This window comes from Balearica regulorum, chromosome 1 (assembly GCF_011004875.1).
Source record: "Balearica regulorum gibbericeps isolate bBalReg1 chromosome 1, bBalReg1.pri, whole genome shotgun sequence".
In the NCBI taxonomy this organism is placed as follows: Eukaryota; Metazoa; Chordata; class Aves; order Gruiformes; family Gruidae; genus Balearica; species Balearica regulorum.
The window spans coordinates 184,851,350-184,871,281 of NC_046184.1; the positions used below are offsets into that span (position 1 = coordinate 184,851,350).

The 19,932-nt window shown below is 36.8% G+C and overlaps 1 protein-coding gene across 1 annotated transcript in view; it reads right to left on the minus strand.

The window, feature by feature from the left end:
• Window positions 1–19,932, minus strand: part of VWA8 (von Willebrand factor A domain containing 8) — a 196,699-nt gene that overhangs the window by 69,107 nt on the left and 107,660 nt on the right. Inside the window, exons 25-29 of the mRNA XM_075741750.1 lie at window positions 19,033–19,238; window positions 12,141–12,292; window positions 4,042–4,150; window positions 2,974–3,112; window positions 1,452–1,654 (exon numbers count right to left, since the gene is read on the minus strand). Coding sequence (XP_075597865.1) covers window positions 1,452–1,654; window positions 2,974–3,112; window positions 4,042–4,150; window positions 12,141–12,292; window positions 19,033–19,238 — 809 coding nt within the window. The remainder of the gene's footprint in view (window positions 1–1,451; window positions 1,655–2,973; window positions 3,113–4,041; window positions 4,151–12,140; window positions 12,293–19,032; window positions 19,239–19,932) is intronic.

Genomic DNA, 19,932 nt, shown 5'->3' on the forward strand with positions numbered 1-19,932 from the left:
CTCATGTCAAACCACTATGACTGGTAGGTAACATAATAAACTATTATTAATGTAAAAAAATGAGCAGCAGCAGTACTGTATCAAGTGTTGTCTCTTCCCACTCCTTGGCAAAGAAGTTTTGAATTGGAAATGTTCCAGTCAGTACACTGATAGTAACGGAAAATACGTGGAAGGTATGCAATACTTGACTTTAAAAAAAGGATTAGAGTCAAACCAACACTGAAGTCATCAGTGGTTCTAAATTTACATTGCTGATACACTACATGTCAAGGCTTACATAGTCTTCTTTCTAGTCTCAGTACTTCAAATGTTACAGAGTGAAAAATATCAGGATTCACAAAACAAATCAAAAATAGTGGCACGAAGCAAATACAAGCAACATTTTACTTTGTGACTCAGAAAATATCTCTTCATATACTATTTGAAAAGTAAAAAGGAGACAAGATTGGAGCAGAATTTAAGTTCATAGCACAAATCAGCTTACTTCGTACTTTGCACTTTGCAAACTGTGCTGGTTTTGGCTGGGTTAGAGTTAATTTTCTTCGTAGTAGCTAGTATGGGGCTATGTTTTGGATTTGTGCTGGAAATTGTTGATAATACAGAGATGTTTTTGTTATTGCTGAGCAGTGCTTACACAGAGCCAAGGCATTTTTTGCTCCTCACACTACCCCACTAGCGAGTAGGCTGGTGGTGCACAAGAAATTGGGAGGGGACACAGCCAGGACAGCTGACCCCAACTGACCAAAGGGATATCCCATACCATATGATGTCAAGCTCGGCATATAAAGCTGGGGAATAAGAAGGAAGAGGGGGATGTTCGGAGTGATGGCATTTGTCTTCCCAAGTAACCGTTACACGTGATGGAGCCCTGCTTTCCTGGAGATGGCTGAACACCTGCCTGCCCATGGGAAGTGGGGAATGAATTCCTTGGTTTGCTTTGCTTACGTGCACGGCTTTTGCTTTACCTATTAAACTGTCTTTATCTCAAATCATGAGTTTTCTCACTTTTACCCTTCTGATTCTCTCCCCGCACCCCATTGGGAGGGAGTGAGCGAGTAGCTGCATGGTGCATAGTTGCTGGCTGGGGTTAAACCACGACACAAACATTTGATGCTTGACTGAGATTTCTGAACTCAGCTCACTATCTCCCTTTCTCCCATGAAGGCCAATGTCCCTAAATCAGTAAGAGGAATAAGATAAGCAGAAGAATTCAGCTTCAAGAATGCAAAAGGATGCTGTCTAGCTACAAAGTGCAAAAGGAAAATCTCCACACAAGAACTGAAGCTGAAGGCAACTCCCAAGTTCAAAGTATAGTAAAAAAAAACATTCAGAAGGAGGTAGGCTTGTCCAGGCTATTTCAATCTATAGAGGTAGACTCCTTGGCAATCCTACCCTTATGATAATACTTTGCTCATCACTAAACATTTAGCTGTATTTTAATTTTTTTTTACCTCCTCCTCATGTAGAACCACTTGACCTTTGAGTGGATTTCCCAGCGGTGCCACAGTCACAAAAGGTTGCCAGACATTTCCAACTGTTCTTGGGAAGAGGTCATAAAGATCCACAAAGTACCCACTCTTACTAGAAACATTCATGAAATACAAGGAAACAGGATTGCACGCAGTAACGTAAAGAACATTTTCAGCTTCATCTTCTGAAATAAAAAAATACAATTAATGAAAGGCTACTGACATTGTGCATTGCTCTTCTGGAAATATATATGTCATAAATTCATCAGATGATATAGCAAAACATACAGCAAAATTACCACTGTTGACACAGGAAGATAAATAGAGAAATAGTCTCTTGATACTAACTAACTAAACGTTAACAGGCAGAGTCTTGCCACAACACTATTAACTCTTTTAAACAAGTAGCCCAAGGCACGTTTGTGTAGATATGACTGCAGTGCCTGCCAGCTGCTAGTATATACAAAATCCATCCAGAGGTTTTTGTTTGTTTATAAACTTGGTTCTCCCTCCTTCTCTATCTCATCCTCCCTTCAATTAATACATGTAATAATTAAACACAGGATGAATGCAAACTTCCTATGGAACTTTTCACATACAGCACCTTCCTGACCGATTTTGGACAATCCTTAAAATTAATCCAAAGCCATGTAATTTCTGTTTCACTATCATAAAAGTACAATAAAATGTATTTGAAGCTATGGCTACAAGCAGAAAAGGCAGCATTCAGTACTGATCATTAGCGATTTGTTTATAACAGACAATAACTTTAGAAATGTTTAATGATGAACCCTAAAAACATTTATGAATATTCCCAATGATGCAATTCACTTTAGGACATAAGTACTATAGGAAACTAAGGCAGGCTTGATTCAGTGAGAAAGAATTTTAATTGGTATAAGCGCAGGAAAAAAAGCGCCTAACACTCTGCAAGTTACAAGATTTGTATTGAAACTGAATTGACCTAGAGAGAGAGGAAAAGACAGAGAATTGTTTTTCTGAAGCAATACAGTGTTAAACATAAAAACTAGACAGACTTGCAATTTTGTGGTTGTGTTCTACTTTAATTACATATTCTTCTCTTAGTTTGAGAAGGATGCATATCCTTACAAAGACCAAAATATCTCAGTGAAATTATGCTCCCATTTCCGTGGCTGATTATTTTTGTATTTCATCTACTGATAAAAAAATAAAGTGCAAAAAGATAAGTTATTATTCCAATACTCCATTCCTATAGTCCATATCCTCCATTCCCATATTCCAATTCTTAGAGTATTATTCCCATACTCCATTGCAAACATAGGCAGAAATACACACTATTGTAAATGCACTGAAGTGGTGTTATTATACTTAGAATCCCTCATATTGCCCTCTTATATTCTGCCACTGGCTACTGACAAGCACTTAAGAAGTCAACAGCCTAGTTCTTCTTCATATCTAGGATATTTCATGTATTTATAATATTTGGGATAGTTACAAAAGCTACTAGCTTTTCTTACCACACCTTTTGTTACTATGACATCGCAAACTAAGTTGACTTCACCCAAAGGCAGTGTCCAAAAAGCGAGTTCTTCTGTAAAACTGAGGGACCTGGCTTCATGTCGTTCCAGTGGAAATCCTTGAATATTTAAGTACACAGGGCCCTAAAAGAAATTTTCACAATGAGGGCTTGCTAAAATATTTCACTCACCATTCTTTATGGAAACTAGAAGTCTTCTTTAAGACAATACTATTAACAATTGAAACAGACCAATTAATAAATAAAAGGGAAGAGGAAATTCTTTTCTGCAAGCTCTCTGAATGTCCATACTGCCATTTTCTTTACAGTGTAGAAACCATCGTGCCTTTCCTCCTTAGTCTTTGTTTGGTTTGAAACTTTTATTGCTCAGTGGCATGAAGGAGGTATCATGTACTGATAAAATACAGTCCATACAAAGCAAAAATCAGAATATTTTGTTTCAGAGAAGTTCAATGGCAATTTCTTATTATGTGAAGTTTAAATCTCACCCTACATCACATTAGCAGTTCATGTTTTTCCTTATTCACTGGAGTAATAATTACCGAAGTTAAGCCAAGAACTCAAACCTGAAAAGGACTCAGAAGCTTTGGCTGCAGGTCAAATTGTACCAAAGGTTCAGATTCAAACTTGGCAGTGCCAAAGACCCATAATAATTCAGCTGCATGCAAAACAGAAACAGAAAACAGCTTTCTTTTCACTCTCTGATCTTATGAAAAATTGAGATCTGGGGCCTGAAACCAGCCACCTCCAAGCATCCAGAACAGCTACAAAGTTCCTTCAAATATGGTATTTTCAATATGCTTATAAAAACCTCTTCTCAAGAACTTCTGACCAAACTCACTGATTTTTAAAGCATATCTCACATTTTGAGGGCTAGGTATACAAAAACATGTATTTCTCTAGTCAGTATTAAAAAACCTAAGAACAGGTAACAAGCACCACATTTTGTATATATGCTTTTACCTGAAGAAATTAATCACATTTCAGATTTTTTTGCATCCCAATACATAAAAACAGTGTTACATGAATTAAAATAAAAGTAAAAAGACAAACCTTTACATCTATTTTTTGAGTTTCTGTTGGACACAGCAGTTTCTGTTGTGCATTCCCCGGCTGATCGACCTTCCAGTAGCCCATAAATTTATGATCTGGTAATGGCAGTCTGTCAAACAATGTAGGAACAAACAAATTTTTACATTCATTAACCAGAAACTACTATGGAATAAATCATTTAAACAACTGCATTTTTCCAAGGAGACATATCTGAAGATTCTCTTGTAAAGAATGCTTCCTCGCTAAAATATTTCATTTACATTTTAAATCACAAAACTTTTAGTCTTCTATTACAGTCACAATCCAAAAAGCATCAAAAATGAAGCAGCAATTCACATAATATGGCCTCAAAAAGAAAACTTTTCCAGTTTGAACTATTTGAGATATGTAATAAAATATATCCAAATCATCTCTGCTTTGCTTTGTTCAGATGAAGCAGGGTGTGATAGTGCCACTTAAGGAACTCCCGTTGGTGGCATTCTCATCTAAAAAACCAGCAGAATAAGCACAATAAACACCATGGCAAGCTAACCATGCAATATAAGTTCAATGAAATATTTCCATATATTTTGCTGCTCATATGAACAAACGCAAAGGAATACAGACGTGAGTGTTTCTCATTGCATTCTGGCCAGTACAGTCTACAGAAAGGACAGGGACATCTTTGAAAGCCTCAGTAGCCTGCCTTGGTCTACTTTCTTCATCTCTGTACCTTTTATTTAGGGAAGAAATACATGGGCGACAGCAAAGCTCACTTGTATGACAAAGTAAGTTGACAGCAAAATAGGGACAACGCAATTTTTATTTCTTTCCTCTGAAGTGATTTGAAACCACTGAAAGGAGTTTGACTTTGTTAATTGGCATGAATACCTTCAAGCTAATGAACTCATCACTTTTGGTTTCTTTTATTTGGGATCAGTTGATCCTAATGAGATCTCCTATCAAAACTATATTCTGTGTTACATGGCATTGCACATTATTGTACAGCTACAGGACTTGGTAAAAGAACAGAAGACCTTCCTTCTCCCAGTTTCTGTAAACATCTCCAGTCCATTTTAAGAAAGTTCTCTTAGACTGTTTGTTAAAAGTCTGTGCGTGTTCTCTTCTGACTTTGATGATGCTGATTCCTACTGTTACAATTATTTCCCCTCTCCCCACCAACCAACCTGGCCCCTTTAGATATTAAGAGGCTTGTTTCATTTCTTCTTGATATTCTTTTCAGAATAAGAAGGGATCCCAAATAAAAAAAACCCAGTTGGACCATGTATGAATCATGGGGAATTTTTTTCACCTTTTTTTTTTCCACTAAAAACATAAAGGAAAATTCAGGGAATGAACACTAATATCCTCTAATCTTTGCAACTTAAGCAGGAAAGCTACATTAATATTTATTACTGGTATATTGACACCAAATCTCAAGCAACCTGGAGACGCCAGTATTCACAGGCGGACAGTCACTCAGCCTCCATCCCCATTTGCATTTGGACCATCTGCCAAGGCAGTCAGATAGCCAAAGACACTTTTTGCAAACAGAAAATGGTTTGGATGCTATAGATTGTTAGTGCTCATAGATAAATATCCAGCTGTCAGTAATATGCCATTGGGGCATGTCATGAGGAAAGTGCATCTCATTAATTCCCTCTCATAGTCAAAAAACCAGTAGAGTCTTCATTGCCTGTTTGTTGCCTAGTTAAGAATATCAACAGATACCAATGTTTGAAGAGTGATTTATTTTGCATTCTTCTTCACTTCAGTTTGCATTTTTCCATTCTTTACACCTAGCTAGTCTAGCCAGATTCTTCCCAGATTAAGAAAAGAAATTAAGCCAGATTCAAAAAAACCCCCCAAAAACCAAAACCAAGTACAATACATAGTAGATTACAACATTCAACACCATTAGGAAAAAACATTCAGGATCCACTATTTCAACATATACACAATTCTTAGGTAAATTTATTCAAGCAGTCAGAAAATGGGCTTACGGTCAAGTCACTAAACTAACTGTCAGTTTATCCATGAACTGGAATTTTACTTCAGGCTTCCATTTGGCTTTCAAAATAATTTGTTGGCAAAACATTGGTTGTGTCTTGAGCCAAAACTGTCTTATGTGCAAAAAGAAACTGGAGACTTTTTTTTTCGCTATGATGACTCCAAGTAGCATAATCTCCGATATGCCTATAATCAGCAATAATTGTTTCCCATTAGCTCAATGGAACATCAACTTCCACCAGTATTTGGACTTCAGTTTTAATTCCTTACACATTACTCCCATGGACAACATCCTAGAAATCAATGGGTTCACTAATAATCATGAATACTTATTAAATTTTAAAACAAAACACATGTTAATAACTAGCTCTAACCAAATGCTCTGCTTTATATAGCAACAGAATTACAGATTGCATTCCCAAAGAAACAAAACATTTCCACTCTGGTTCAGCTTTCTGGAGATTTGCTTTGCTAATGGTTTCTCTCTTCCCTCAGGAAAACTGATTTCTCCTTTCTCCGAGATTCTTGAGGTTTTGTTCTTTTCCCTGTTTCTGAATGATTTAGTTTCTCTGGGGCAGCAGACCAAGTCATCATGAACAGCAAAGAGGGAGGAAAGGTAGATCAGAATTTAAGAATAAAACAGAAAGCAGAATTCACAATACAGAGTTCTTTGTCAAGAGTAATAAGATTAATCTTATTCTTCCAGGGCCTGACAATTCTTTTTTAGTCCATCTCACAGCTCTCTCATATAAAACTGGTCTAACAAAGACTAAGCTGGTGGCATTAAAAGTCTTATAACCAATCTGCCTCTGAATGATTTTCAGGAGAGCATGAGGATGCAGAAGGACTGGAACAACATGCTCACACTGAAAACGTGTGTGCATCTTAACAGTGTTCCTCTAGTGAAAATATATGATACACAGTGAAGGGGAGAAATTATTTTCTTTTCCCAGGACCTATAAGTAACAAGCAAGTTTTGAAAATAACTTGAAGTGATGGTACTAGTAAAAACCTTCACAAGGTGCTCCTGCCACACTGCTGTATTTCAAATTAATTAACCAAATACTTTTTACATAAAAGGCAGACAGAATACTATGGAAATGCCGCCACCGGCAAAAATCTGCAAAGCAAAGAGATCTGATGAGTGTAAAAAGTGCAGTGGCTGGGTAAGAACGGTACTGAAACTCCACTGCTCTCTCCAGCTGGAGTTTACAGAGTGATCTTCGATTTTCACTTTCCTCAAAAGCTGGAAAGGGTTTCTAGAACAGAAAAACTACACAGCAGACTGCAGTAATCTTGTAAGAAAGCCAGGACTTAAAAGCCAAGTTCTAAGGAATTATTCCTTGTCAGTTCTTTGATTATGGATCTATCAAAGCCTGTTGCTTAAGGAAAAATTAGAAGTATTTTAAAATGTTTATTTACCCTTAATTATACATCCTGGTTTTCTATAAGATCACTGCTGTCCATGCAGTGGTAATATAAGCAGGTATTTTGTTCCAAAAAGGTGATTGCACAGGACCTACAGTTGGTGGGGCAATTCCACAAAAAATTACTATGTAGCCTGATTTTCTTCATGCACAGCAGTCTAAGAGGAGACAATCTGTCAAAAGATAATTCTCTAGTGGCTTCTGCTGCTGGAAAACTTTTTGAAGTGACACCTACAGAACACAATTTCTCTTCATTTGTATCTGATTTTAGAAAATAAATTCATTTTAAGCTAATTAAAAAAACCCCAAACAACAAAACCACCAAATCACAGTGTTTAAAAAGTCAATGGAACCTGCTTTATAAAGTTATTCATTTAGCTTTCTGAGAACATACTGAAAAATGGCTACAAATCTTGAAGACTAGAGTTCCACTGAATGGAAATTCTCTACAGCCAGCTATTGTACCAGTACAGCTGCAGGCATGAACTATGACAGGCAACAAAGCTGCTTAATACATGGTCTTGTGCTGGCACAGAATGTATTATTCAAGGACTTTAGTAACAGCCTGTGCTCTATCTAGTTAAGGAGACTTCCATCCCACCTAACTTTTTTGGACTTCAGTAAGATACAGTTTGAAACCAGGAAAATTCCTTACCAACCAGATCTCTGAACTTTACTTAAACACCTTTTGATTAAAAATATAAGCAGTAGACATACAGAACAGTCTTATGTTAGGTCTCCTGTTCCTTGACAGTCAAGTGCAGACCTCCCCTCTGCTTCTCCCGCAAGGCACAGGATGGACAAGGGACACATTTGGTATGAGAGTGGTCCAACAATTAACTACAGATTACCTGGGGAAAAAAACCCCAAACAACAGTCTCAAGAGAAAATTAAAGCTGATAAAATTTACATATTTACATTGCATATAAAATGAATATTCAAGTTATAGCAAGCACCTGAAGTAGATAGTGACAGGAAGAAAAATATGGAATGGCATTTTAATCAGGGATAAATGCCAGAATTAGAGCTGAATACTGTTTTACCTAGGAATTGCCAATGGTCTGAACTGTGTAACAAAATGGCAGATAGATGTGAGTTCAGACGAATGTGACAGATGTCAATGGAAAAACCAATGTGTAATTGTACATAAAGAAAGAAAATGAGTTAGTACAGTGAGTAATCCATTTTGCCCACTATGTCTTGGCAAAATATTATAGGCGAGCCATCTGCTTTACACACAATACCGATAAAAATTATAAACTATTAAATGGGTGATACCAGGAGATACAAACAATATCATGATGTTATAAGCTGACACTACTGAACATGTCAGTGCCTGGAAGAATGGTCATCCTATTTGGAAAAGAACCCTGAAGGAAAAAAAAAAGCCCAAGTAAAGCATTACTTTACAGGTCTAATATATGATACCAATTTTGGAAATAAATGAATTAGCATCTACAAATTAATTTCTCTCTTGAGAAATTAACTACTGCAAGAATTATTTTGTAAATGGTCATTAGACACCACCCAAACTTTCCTTCCAAGATAAGCTATATTAATTCCAGAGCCCAAGCTAAAATTGCCATAAGGTTCACTGTTACTGTCTGTTAAATTTCCTCTCTAATTTCAGCTGGAAAGTTCCTTCTATTGTAGTGTGTCGCCCATGTCTCTCACTGTTTTTGTTGCTGTATTTACAGCAGTTATGTTTCAACAGCAATTTAAATAGTTCTGATTTATTCAAGTTTTCCTTTAGATTAAGTAACAGGTGACAGACTTCTCTAAAACTTACTAAAATAAAATAAAGATTCACAAATTGTTTGATCCAAGACATACCAGAGAGTACTTTTATAAAGGAGTCAGCATTTCAATATAATGATTTTCCTGTCCTAGAATCTCCTGGAAATGCTTCTGAATCACAAAACTTCTTAATTGCACATGACTTGTGTTCTTATCAATAGCAACGATTTTGCTGCAGGTATGACTAACATCCTCAGGAAGAATAGGATTTTACTATTTTCCTCGTTTTCATGTTACTTAGTAGAACCACTGAGCAATTTATTATGCTAACTATTAAGTCTTGAAAGCCTTGCAAATTAAGACTGGAGCACAGAAGTGAACCTCTGTGGGGGTATGCTGTTGTCACTGGGACACTGTAGAAATCACACCTAGTAAACCTTCAGATTGCCAACTTGTCAGAGACTATAAGCAGGTAGGAAAATAAGCTTAAAATTGAAAGTAATCTTGAGAAGTCAGGGAACCAATCTGAAAAAATACAATACAGTAAGAAAAGGGTAAGCATGAAGGAAGTTGATCACATAAAGTGAAGATGGGGTAAGTGCTATGCAGGGTTCTGCAGGAAGGATCTGGAGGTTCATGTCTAGAAAACTAGGCCTGAGTTAAACCTTGCAAGAAATCCAAACGTACTGGGGTTCTTAAAAGGGACTGCTACATGAAATACATCTCTATTCTACTCTACTCAGTGTCAGCAGAAACAAATCTGCCCAGGTTCACGCACAATGCTTACAGATGGACATGAATGAAGTGGAGAGGGAGAGCATAAAAGAAAAATAAAAACAACCAGAGGCCTTAAAAAAGGAAGAAGATTGAGAGAACTGGATGTGTTTAGTCTAAAGCTGACTTTCTAATGGCAAGGATATTTAGAAACAAGACTGGTTTTGGAAGGTTATAGAACTCCACCTCTGAAGGTTTTCAGGCATGAATCATGACAAAAATCAGATAAGAAGGTTTCAGATTAAATTGCATCTTTTCTGAAGGAAGTGGGATGGACTAGATTAGCACCATTATCCTACTCTCAAATTCCTGAAAAACAATATAGAGGAGGTCAGTACTCTAGTTCTAAACATGTAGCAGCTTTGGGAAGTACCTTTTCTGCAGTGGCCCAAACACCATACCCAATTACCTCCATGTATCAGTCACAGGAGCTTGCAATATGGGCTGGAACAGATTTGGAGAGATTATCTCGATGTTCTTTTGCTCCAAGGCAGAATCAACTATGCCTAAACCATTCCTGAAAGATGTGTTTGTAATTCAAGGTGACCAACCTGTGGCTTACAAGCTCCAAAGGGTTAAATCTCATGACCAACAGCAAGGCTGTCTTGGAATGGAGCAGTAGGATAACCTGAAATGCCAGCTGTGGTGGAAGCAAGTGAGATACTGAGACCAAGACTGCTGAATCATCAGAGCCAGGTGGTTAGCCTAGTCCCAATCTTGCATGGTGAAATCTAAGAAAAAGTTGCTTTTATCAAGTGCATGTGTACTGCTCCTGTAGTTTCTCCTCCTCTTCGCCTACAGTGTACAGAATATGCACCCACAGCTGTCAGTCAAGAGAAGTTGTTATGAGCATCTTGTGGGGGTCTTGTAAGTCTGTCATCCTTGGTGTAACCTGTCCTATAAAACCTCAGTGAGGGACTCAAAATTATCTGGTGACTATCTCTAATTCAAAATGATCAGATCTTTCTCCTATCTTCTCACTTCTAGACTGAAGAGTCCCCAATTACAGCAGTCTTTCTCTTGTGTTTCCTAAACCTCTGATCTTCTCATTACTAAAGAGTCCTCTCCAATCGACCCATGTAAACCCATATCTAACACCGCTAAAAATTATATAAAGTGCAAATTTCTCAAAAACTATGACAAACGTGTGTACTGTCAATTTGACGGACACTGTAGTTGCTGAAGCATTGGTTCCCTAGGCATGTAATTCTTCTGTCATCAAAATTAAAAGGTACACCACAGTCATTACACTGCCAATCTTCTTTTAATAGTCATATATAGGATATTAGCTATGATAACAGTGGTACTCCAGGAGGAGAAATCGACACAGGGACACCTAATATCAAGGTATCACATCATAAGAATCAGTCCCTCTGTAGCAAATATAAAAGTAGCATATCCCATGGAAAACTCAATTTTCCATATATCCATAAAGCTTTATTCATGAAAGGGAAATATTTGTTTCTCCATATATACATTATGTATTAGAGTTCAAGCCAGAGTAAGTTTTCTAATTACTTTTCAATATGATTTCCTTAAGCCTGTTATCTGTGAACTGTAGAAGAATGAGTTAAACCTGTTTCATAATTTAGTTTAGTCTTCAAACAAAAAAAAGCTATTTTGGTTCTAACCTCTGAAAAAGTATATGGTGTAATGTGGCAAGTGTTAACATAATTAAAGAATACTAGTTATATACAGACACACACAAAAATGGTTCTTAGAGCTTACATGCATTGCCCTGTTCTGCAGAAGTGTTTTTGTAGAGCCTTTTGTCAGTATCAAAGACAAAATCACACTACCACTAAAGACAACTTATTTTTTTGCTATTGATTTAGGTGATAAATAACAGGAGAGAAATGTGTTTCAATTAAATTAAAAACACAGGAGAAGAAACAAGTATTTCCCTTTATTAATATATAACTGTTTACCATACAGACTATCAATATGTACACGTACATTAAAGATTAAATATTAGCACTAAGCAAATACTCTATCATAAAGCAATTTATATTGTTGCAACTTATTTGGAGAAATATAAATTTGAACCAGAGCAGGAATGACTTCAAGTATTCCAGCTTGTTTTTAAATCAGTTAGCAGCAAGATAACACACTATAAAAAATAGTGATCATGAGAGACCTGTCTTCTTAATATATATCTTATGTTACTCTTACTCCTTGGCCAGCTGTACATTGGTCGGTTTTGCTCCAATAGGTATCCCATATTTGTGCAAAGTGCTGATTAAAATTTCACGCATTTCGTTGTTGTAGGAGTCAAAGTCAAATACATTTCGAACAACATTTGCCAGTCCTTCAGTTGGAAATTTCTGTGAAGAAACAAAGATGACAATTTCTTTTACTGCATATCTGTTAACAGTATACAATTAAATACTTCTAAAACGAATAGTTGTAACAGTAACTTTGCTCAACTTAGACAAGTTCTCAAGTCATCTTTTTTTTAGTTTCCAGAGTAAAGCAAGTACATTGCTTCAAGCCAGAATGAAGTTACTGACCCTAAACCTGAATTAAACAAACAAACAGGAGACTATTTAAATAATCAACATCATTCATGTTTTAAAGAATTATTTTCATTATACACAAAACAAGATGGTGTAATCATTGGAACATATAATAATGTGTTTTTTAAATTTGGAGCGACTTTCTGCTAACCATGAAGATCTGACACAAATACATACATTCTTACATTCAACTATACAATTCATTTAAGACCTCTGATTCTTAACACTGAATATAGAAAAGCAAAAGATACACTGCTTACTTGCTAAAAATTACTTTAGGTCATAACAGATTTTAGTAAAAAGAGAAATTCACTTGAGATGCACAAATATTTGTTTTCTTAGTGAAAAATACTACCTGAAATGTACTGTGTACATAAAGAAAAAAAAGATTTTAGATTTGCCATGAAACTCCAATAGCAAATATGTACCTGTCCCCATTTAAATTAAGGCAGATTCCAGTAAACATGTACCTTAATGTACACAGCCATAATGCCAGGCTCCAATAAGCTCATTTTTTAAAGATGCATTTAGGTAATTTAAACAGAATATGTTTCGTGCAAAATTTGGATTTTATTTGCCATTGATAAAACCAGCTGTTTAAGTTGAACATGTTAACACATCTAAGTCACAGCCTTTTCACAGATACTCTTTAATAAAACATCTGAAAAAAAAATCACCTTACTCTTCTAAGATATAAATGGAGTAAATAAGATTTATTTTTTTAAATCACCAAATTACTATATATCCTAGAATTTTACCACCTAACTGCTTTATTTTACCTTTTCCGGCAAGAGATAGGAATGAGAATATTTTTATTTTAAACTTCTCATGTTTTTTTATATGCCTTTTGTTCAAATATTAGATCTTTGAGATGAGGACATTGTGGTGGGTTGACCCTGACTGAGGGCCAGGTGCCCACCAGAGCCGCTCTATCACTCCCCTCTTTCATTAGAAAGAGACATGGATCGCCCTATCTCAGAATGACACATTGACAGTGATGAAGATAAACATGTGAAGATGTATTTTAGGGAGCTGAAGTCTTATCTGTTTTTTCCCCATTAGTGAGCAAGGCTGGTACAAATAACTTGAAGCTCAGACTTAATATAAGTGTCAGAAATGTATAAAAACATTAAAAATAATGATATCTGAGTCCTGACATAAAAGCTAAACCAGAAGACAATGTAAAATTTTCACAAATGTTTTGTCCTGTACTCTTAATCAAATATCAGCCTCAGTCAGGAGTTTAATATTTTCCCAACTTAATAAATATCTCTGAAATAAAATATCTGTGACACAATCAATACTAAAATTAGCTAGTTACTGTGGTAGAATGGAATACCACTGCTAGAAATAGGCTTGTACAAACCTTTTTTAATCTGTGGTGTACATGCCACAGAATATTTCAGTACTAGTGTCGGTATAAAAGCATACTAAACTATGTCCTGCTTTTAAACCTGTCCATGATGAACCTATTAGAAGTCCTGCATTATTACAGATTACCAAAATACAAGTTATTATGGGATAATACAACGTTGTCCTATAGCCTGTGCCACACTGGTTACAATGTCCATTCCTTACTGAATGAAACAGGTTACTAGAAATAAAATTTCTCCCAACAGCTATTCTAACTAAAGACTGTATAAACACACGTAATGGAAATGCAAAAAGTTTGTGGTAATGTTCAGTAGTGAATGTACTAACTTCTACACTGTAAATTGCACCTTGGAGTCAAAGTAAACCACATATTGTACCTGCCCTGAACTAGATACTGCAGAAACCTTGGTCAAGTGCTTCAAATATTATCTGGTTTTCACCAGTAGTCTCCAAGTATGTCCACAGTTTTCTGAATCACTGTGTAATTTCTGACATTGATACCCTTCTCCAATAAATTGCCTCGATAGTTCCATGTGTCTTGTAACAGTAGGATATCGTTAAAAAAAATTTTATTTCCTCAGGTATAACTGATGGCTCCTGTCAATAAAACCTGTTCTGAACACAAGCTCCTTGTCAAAAGGGCCTCTACTTCAGTTATTAAAAAAAAAAAATCATGACTTTCTTGTTTCAATCAGAACAAATCCAACCACTTTTTAATAACTGCCTAGACAACTGCTTACGGAAGAAAGGCAACGACAGTTCACTTGAAGAACAAAAAAAAAAGTTTGAATGTTTGAGTTGAACATTTTAAAAAAATCATTTGATTTCCATTGATTTTTAAAACCAGATTACTGGAGAAAATATTGATCTCTCATCAGTCTGTCTGGTTCTCATTCATTGATTCTTTCCCTTACAAGTAACACTTCTGTGTGTTCCTTAGACTATTTTCACAGATTAGATTCTTGGCTATTCCTTAAAATAGTAAGTAACATAGGTTTTGCTTTTAACAATTTTAGATTTTTATATATTTTTAATATATATATATACACGCACTTTTATTTGATAGAGAGTTGTGACAGAATTTGGCATGGTGAAAAATCCCTATTTTTACAGATCTAACTTTCCATGAGTACATGTATTGCTATAGTCTGCTTAAAAGCTATCAGTAAAATAGTAGTTTCCTAGTACAAATACAGAATCTTAATTAAATATGCTATACACAATGACGTCTACTGTACTTCTACCACCACCCTGAAAACAAAGTGACAAATTATCTGGTATCCAGTCTGTAATGAGTCCAGATTTTTGTTTTAGACTTCTAACTTGTGTTCTCACTACTACTCACTTCCACAGGAATTCCAGTGCCTCCAGACGCCCGCACATTTCCCCTCCTGCCCCCAGGACACCAACAGATCTCTCCCTACCTGTTCATTCCTCCGTGCCTTTGGCTTCCCCCTGTATTCCCAATGCCTTTTCACCAAACGCTGCCAGCTCTTGCTCTGTCTCCTCAGTTGTCCTGTCAACAGGGCAAGTGCTATGGCTCATCCTGAGCGACAAGCATACTAATCGATTAACCAGTGCCCAGGTCTTTAGTGGGCATCGTCTACTGCCAAGCAAAACAGCTGAATTCTCCCCCTGCCTTTTCATTCACAGGGACACTAATTTCGATCTGTTCCTCTCTGTCACATAGCCGCTGATTTTGATTAAACCAGCAGAAACCTAATTATCTTTGAAAACTGGTAACCGAGATTCACTGTGGTTGGCCAAAAGGGTAAAAGGTTATTATTGATGTATGTTCGGCAGCAAAGCGAGAAAGGGATACAAACTGTGATTTGTAAGCCTAGTTTCCTTTTGAGATTAGGCTGAACAGAAAAAAGTACTATCTTAGCACAAAAGCTTACTGAATAGGCCTAAAAGCTTGATGATTAGCAGACTTCAGGGCCAGAAGGTACCTTAGACATTTACGGCTTGAAAACTGTTATATTAGTGCCTACTATTAGAATACAATCTCAGATACAAGCAGAAAAGGAGGCCAGAAAAATCTCAGCTTTCCCAGACTCAATAAGAGTTGGTAAAAAAAGCTATTTTCATTTTATCTGAACTGATGCGGCTTGCCTGAATAACATCTATCAGGGACATGGGATGAATCTGGACTCTGCAAAACAAAATACAAAAGGTCTCATGAAAACTAGCATATTAGATTAGCTATGTATCAGCAGAGAAGCAGTCATAGCATACACTGGTAGTTAGAGGCAGCATATGGTAACCCAACGGAGCAGGAGCAGAGCTTCTCAGCTTGCCCATAAGCCACGATTAGCATCAATACTTCTGACATTTGACACAGTCTGAAAACTGCAGGCAAGGGAGACAAAAAGGCTGTATTCAGGTCATCTGCAATCTAGAGCTGAAAGACTCCAATTCCCTATACAATCTGTCGGGAAAAATACGTGCAGAAACCATGTTAGGCAGCCACAGTAGACAACTTTCCCCTTGTGCCTGCAGTTTTAGGTCTTCAAACCAGTTTGGTATCTTGAGCTTCACCAAAAACCCCTTTCCTTCAGAAAAAGTATAGAGGCAACCTAGCTGTGAATGCAGTGTCTAAGCTACAAGTGAATTGCTATGGATTCCCTGCTTGCATAATCTTTATGGGAAGATGCTCTTGTAACTAAGTACACTGTAGACACAATCCTATACATTGAACACCACAATTAATCAGAGCACAGAGATTAGCTTAGTAACATGTTGATGTCACAGTAATCAGAGTATTTTCTTAACTGATTAGCCCCAATGCTCAGATGCTCTCTCAGATAACAGTAATCAACAGCAATTTTTTCTCCAAAACAACCAACTCTTTTTTTGCAGAAGCAAAAAATTCCAAAATGATGTGAAAGAAATCAACACAATAGTACAAAGAGAGTGGGGCTGTGGAACTGCTGTAAGGGAAATTGTTTAACAACATGACTAACTTCCCTCCTTCCTTCCTAAGGACCAGCAATTTTATTGACTCATTTCCCTCCTTCCTCTTTTTTCTCTACCTGAAGACCTAAAAGCTTCTTTCTTTGGAATAGCCATTATGTTTATATTCATTGTTTACATTTGGCTACTCCCAGCCTTTTTATTATTCAGATTGAAAAACAAGTTACAGTAAACAAAATGTTGCATCCTTTCAAAGAGACTTGGGATCTTGAAAACAAATGTTACAGAAGAAATCAAAGCTACATGTTGGAGATTTATTTGGATATTTACACTTGACTTTGAAAGAGGTGAAAACTTGGCAGACGGGAAACTTCCCCGCTGATCTGTGCCCAGTGTCCAGGTTGAAGTAACCATACTAATCTGGTTATGTGAAGGAGACAGAAGCAGAGAGTAAGTGCCCTTAAGACAATTAGCAATGCAGCTCTTCCAATCTTCAATTAGATGCTGTTCACACTCAAAGATAAAAAGAATTAAGTCCATCACTAGTTGTTGACAGAAGACAGCGCAAACTTGAGCTTACTTGGAGACAGAAGATGAAGGAAGGAGGCTAGGAGGGAAGGTAGGAACAGCCAGAGTATGAAGATGGGAAGGAGTTCATTTAACAAAACCCCTAAACCACCAGCTTTTCAGCAGCACAACGACTGTTTCTCAAGTTTACAATTTTTCCACTTTAATTCCAAATGTAACTCTGTGTTTAAAGACATCAATTATATTATCAACATAGTACATTTTCCTATCAGTTTGGTAAGCAAACACCTATCAACTAATATTGGATCCTAATAAAAAACTCTGCTTACATGTTTATTTCAATGGATTCCTCAGCTTTTAGGTCTGAATTTTTTTAACCCTATGTACAAAGTTGTAATTATTTTTTCTTTATAGTATTGATATCATAGTAGCACCAATTTACTTTGTCTCAAGACTTTGTTGCACCCTAGAAACTGCAGAGCACAAAAACCTATCCTCCCCAGAAATCAAGAGGAACTGCAGATTTTTAAAAGGAGTAATACTAATCTATGGGATCTAAATGTCTGTGTGTATGGGTGAATATATCTGAATATGTTAATGAAAAGAAACACAAAACCATCCTGCAACCCTGTTATACTATGCAGTGTTAAACACAGGAACATTAGGCCAAAGAATTTATGAGAAATTATATTCTCATTTTAATAATTACATTAATATTTCCATTAATCTTTTTTCAACCTCGTGTTCAATAATTCAAGAAATACTCTATAAAATAACAAATTGCCTACTTTTATTATAAACAGAACAAAATAAAAGCATTGCTATTTCAAATAGCATTAAGATACTTTATATTTCAAATACTTCAGGGAAAAAAGTAGCCGTTAATTTATAAACATAGAAGCCAGAGTCTAATGTAACCTTTAAAAAATAATCATCATTAAATCAGAATTCATGATTTTGCAGTTAAAATGTGTATAGGAAGCAATCATGGTTCCTAAGTACCTGTTTGCTAAGTTGTCATCCATCTAACTTTTCCTTAGAAAAATTCCATCTGTGATGCATTACTGTTATGCAGCGGGGTCATCTTCTCCTGGGAATTTATTAACACCAAAAATTCTACAGCAGCATAAAGTTGCATTATTCTGGAAGTATTGTTTGCCGAATGTGGAATTTTTATAATGTAGGCTAGTATAAAAATTGCTTACTGTGTTCACAGAACGAATGCGATATTTTCTCACATAGTGGAAAAACAAACTCTCGGGTACTTTCTATATCTATAAATAAACATACAGAAAAAATATCTGTACATCTGGAACAAACTGGAACACAGGAAGTTCCTCCTGAATATGAGAAAAAACTTCTTTACTGTGAGGGTGACCAAGCACTGGCACAGGCTGCCCAGAGAGGTTGTGCAGTCTCCTTCTCTGGAGATACTCAAAACCTGCCTGGATGCCATCCTGTGCAACCTGCTCTAGGTGATCCTGCTCTAGCAGGGGGGCTGGACTAGATGGTTTCTACAGGTCCCTTCCAACCCCTACCAATCTGTGATTCTGTGATCTGTGCTCCTTACCCTCAAACTATCTGAACATCTTAATATGACGACTCCTGTAAAATGCAAAACTTTTCACCAAAAAAAAAAAAATAATTAAAAATGCACGAACAGTAACTGCATCTTTTCCTAACACCTTCAAGCATAAAAAAATTTAGTAGTGAAATCTGTTGTACTGTACCTGTAAATGTTTTACAATATTCACAACTTCTCTAGTTGAATAAGGATAGTTAATAATTCCTTGGTCAGCCAAGCTCCTCAGTTCTCCAAAAGCAGCTACCAGTTTCTGAAGAACTGGCCCTGGAACATCAGGACCATATTGTCTAAGCATAGCCAGTTCAGACTGTGGTTTGGGATTATCAACAGCATGGCAACTAAAAATGTCCCCTAAAAGAAAAAAAGATACAGTTAAGTAATTTATAAAGAGATAACATCACAACAGCCCCTTTAAGTTTCATATAGCACCTTATAAAGGAAAAGTAATAGCTCAATGGGATGCTGAGTACCTGCTTGTTAAAACAAAACAAGACAAAAACTACTTTGAAAAATGCGAAGGACAAACTTTCTATGAAGAACATCAAGGTTCATGGAAACACAGTACTCGAGGTGCAGCCTCACCAGTGCCAAATACAGGGGGACAATCACTTCCCTAGTTCTGCTGGCCACACTATTCCTGATACAAGTCAGGATGCTGGGGGCTTTCTTGGCCACCTGGGCATACTGCTAGCTCATACTCATCCAACTGTCGACCAACACCCCCAGGTCCTTCTCTGCCCAGGTAGCTTTCCAGCCACTCTTCCCCCCATGGGGTGGTTGTGACTCAAGCGCAGGACCCAGCAGTGAGGTTGAACCTCATACAGTTGGCCTTGGCCCATTGACCCAGCCTGTCCAGGTCCCTCTGTAGAGCCTTCTTACCCTCAAGCAGATCAACACTCCCACACAACTTGGCATCATCTGCAAACATACTGAGGGTGCACTCGATCCCCTCATCCAGATCATTGATAGAGATATTAAACAGAAATGGCCCCAGTCCTGAGCCCTGAGGAAGCCCACTTGTGACCGGCCACCAACTGGATTTAAC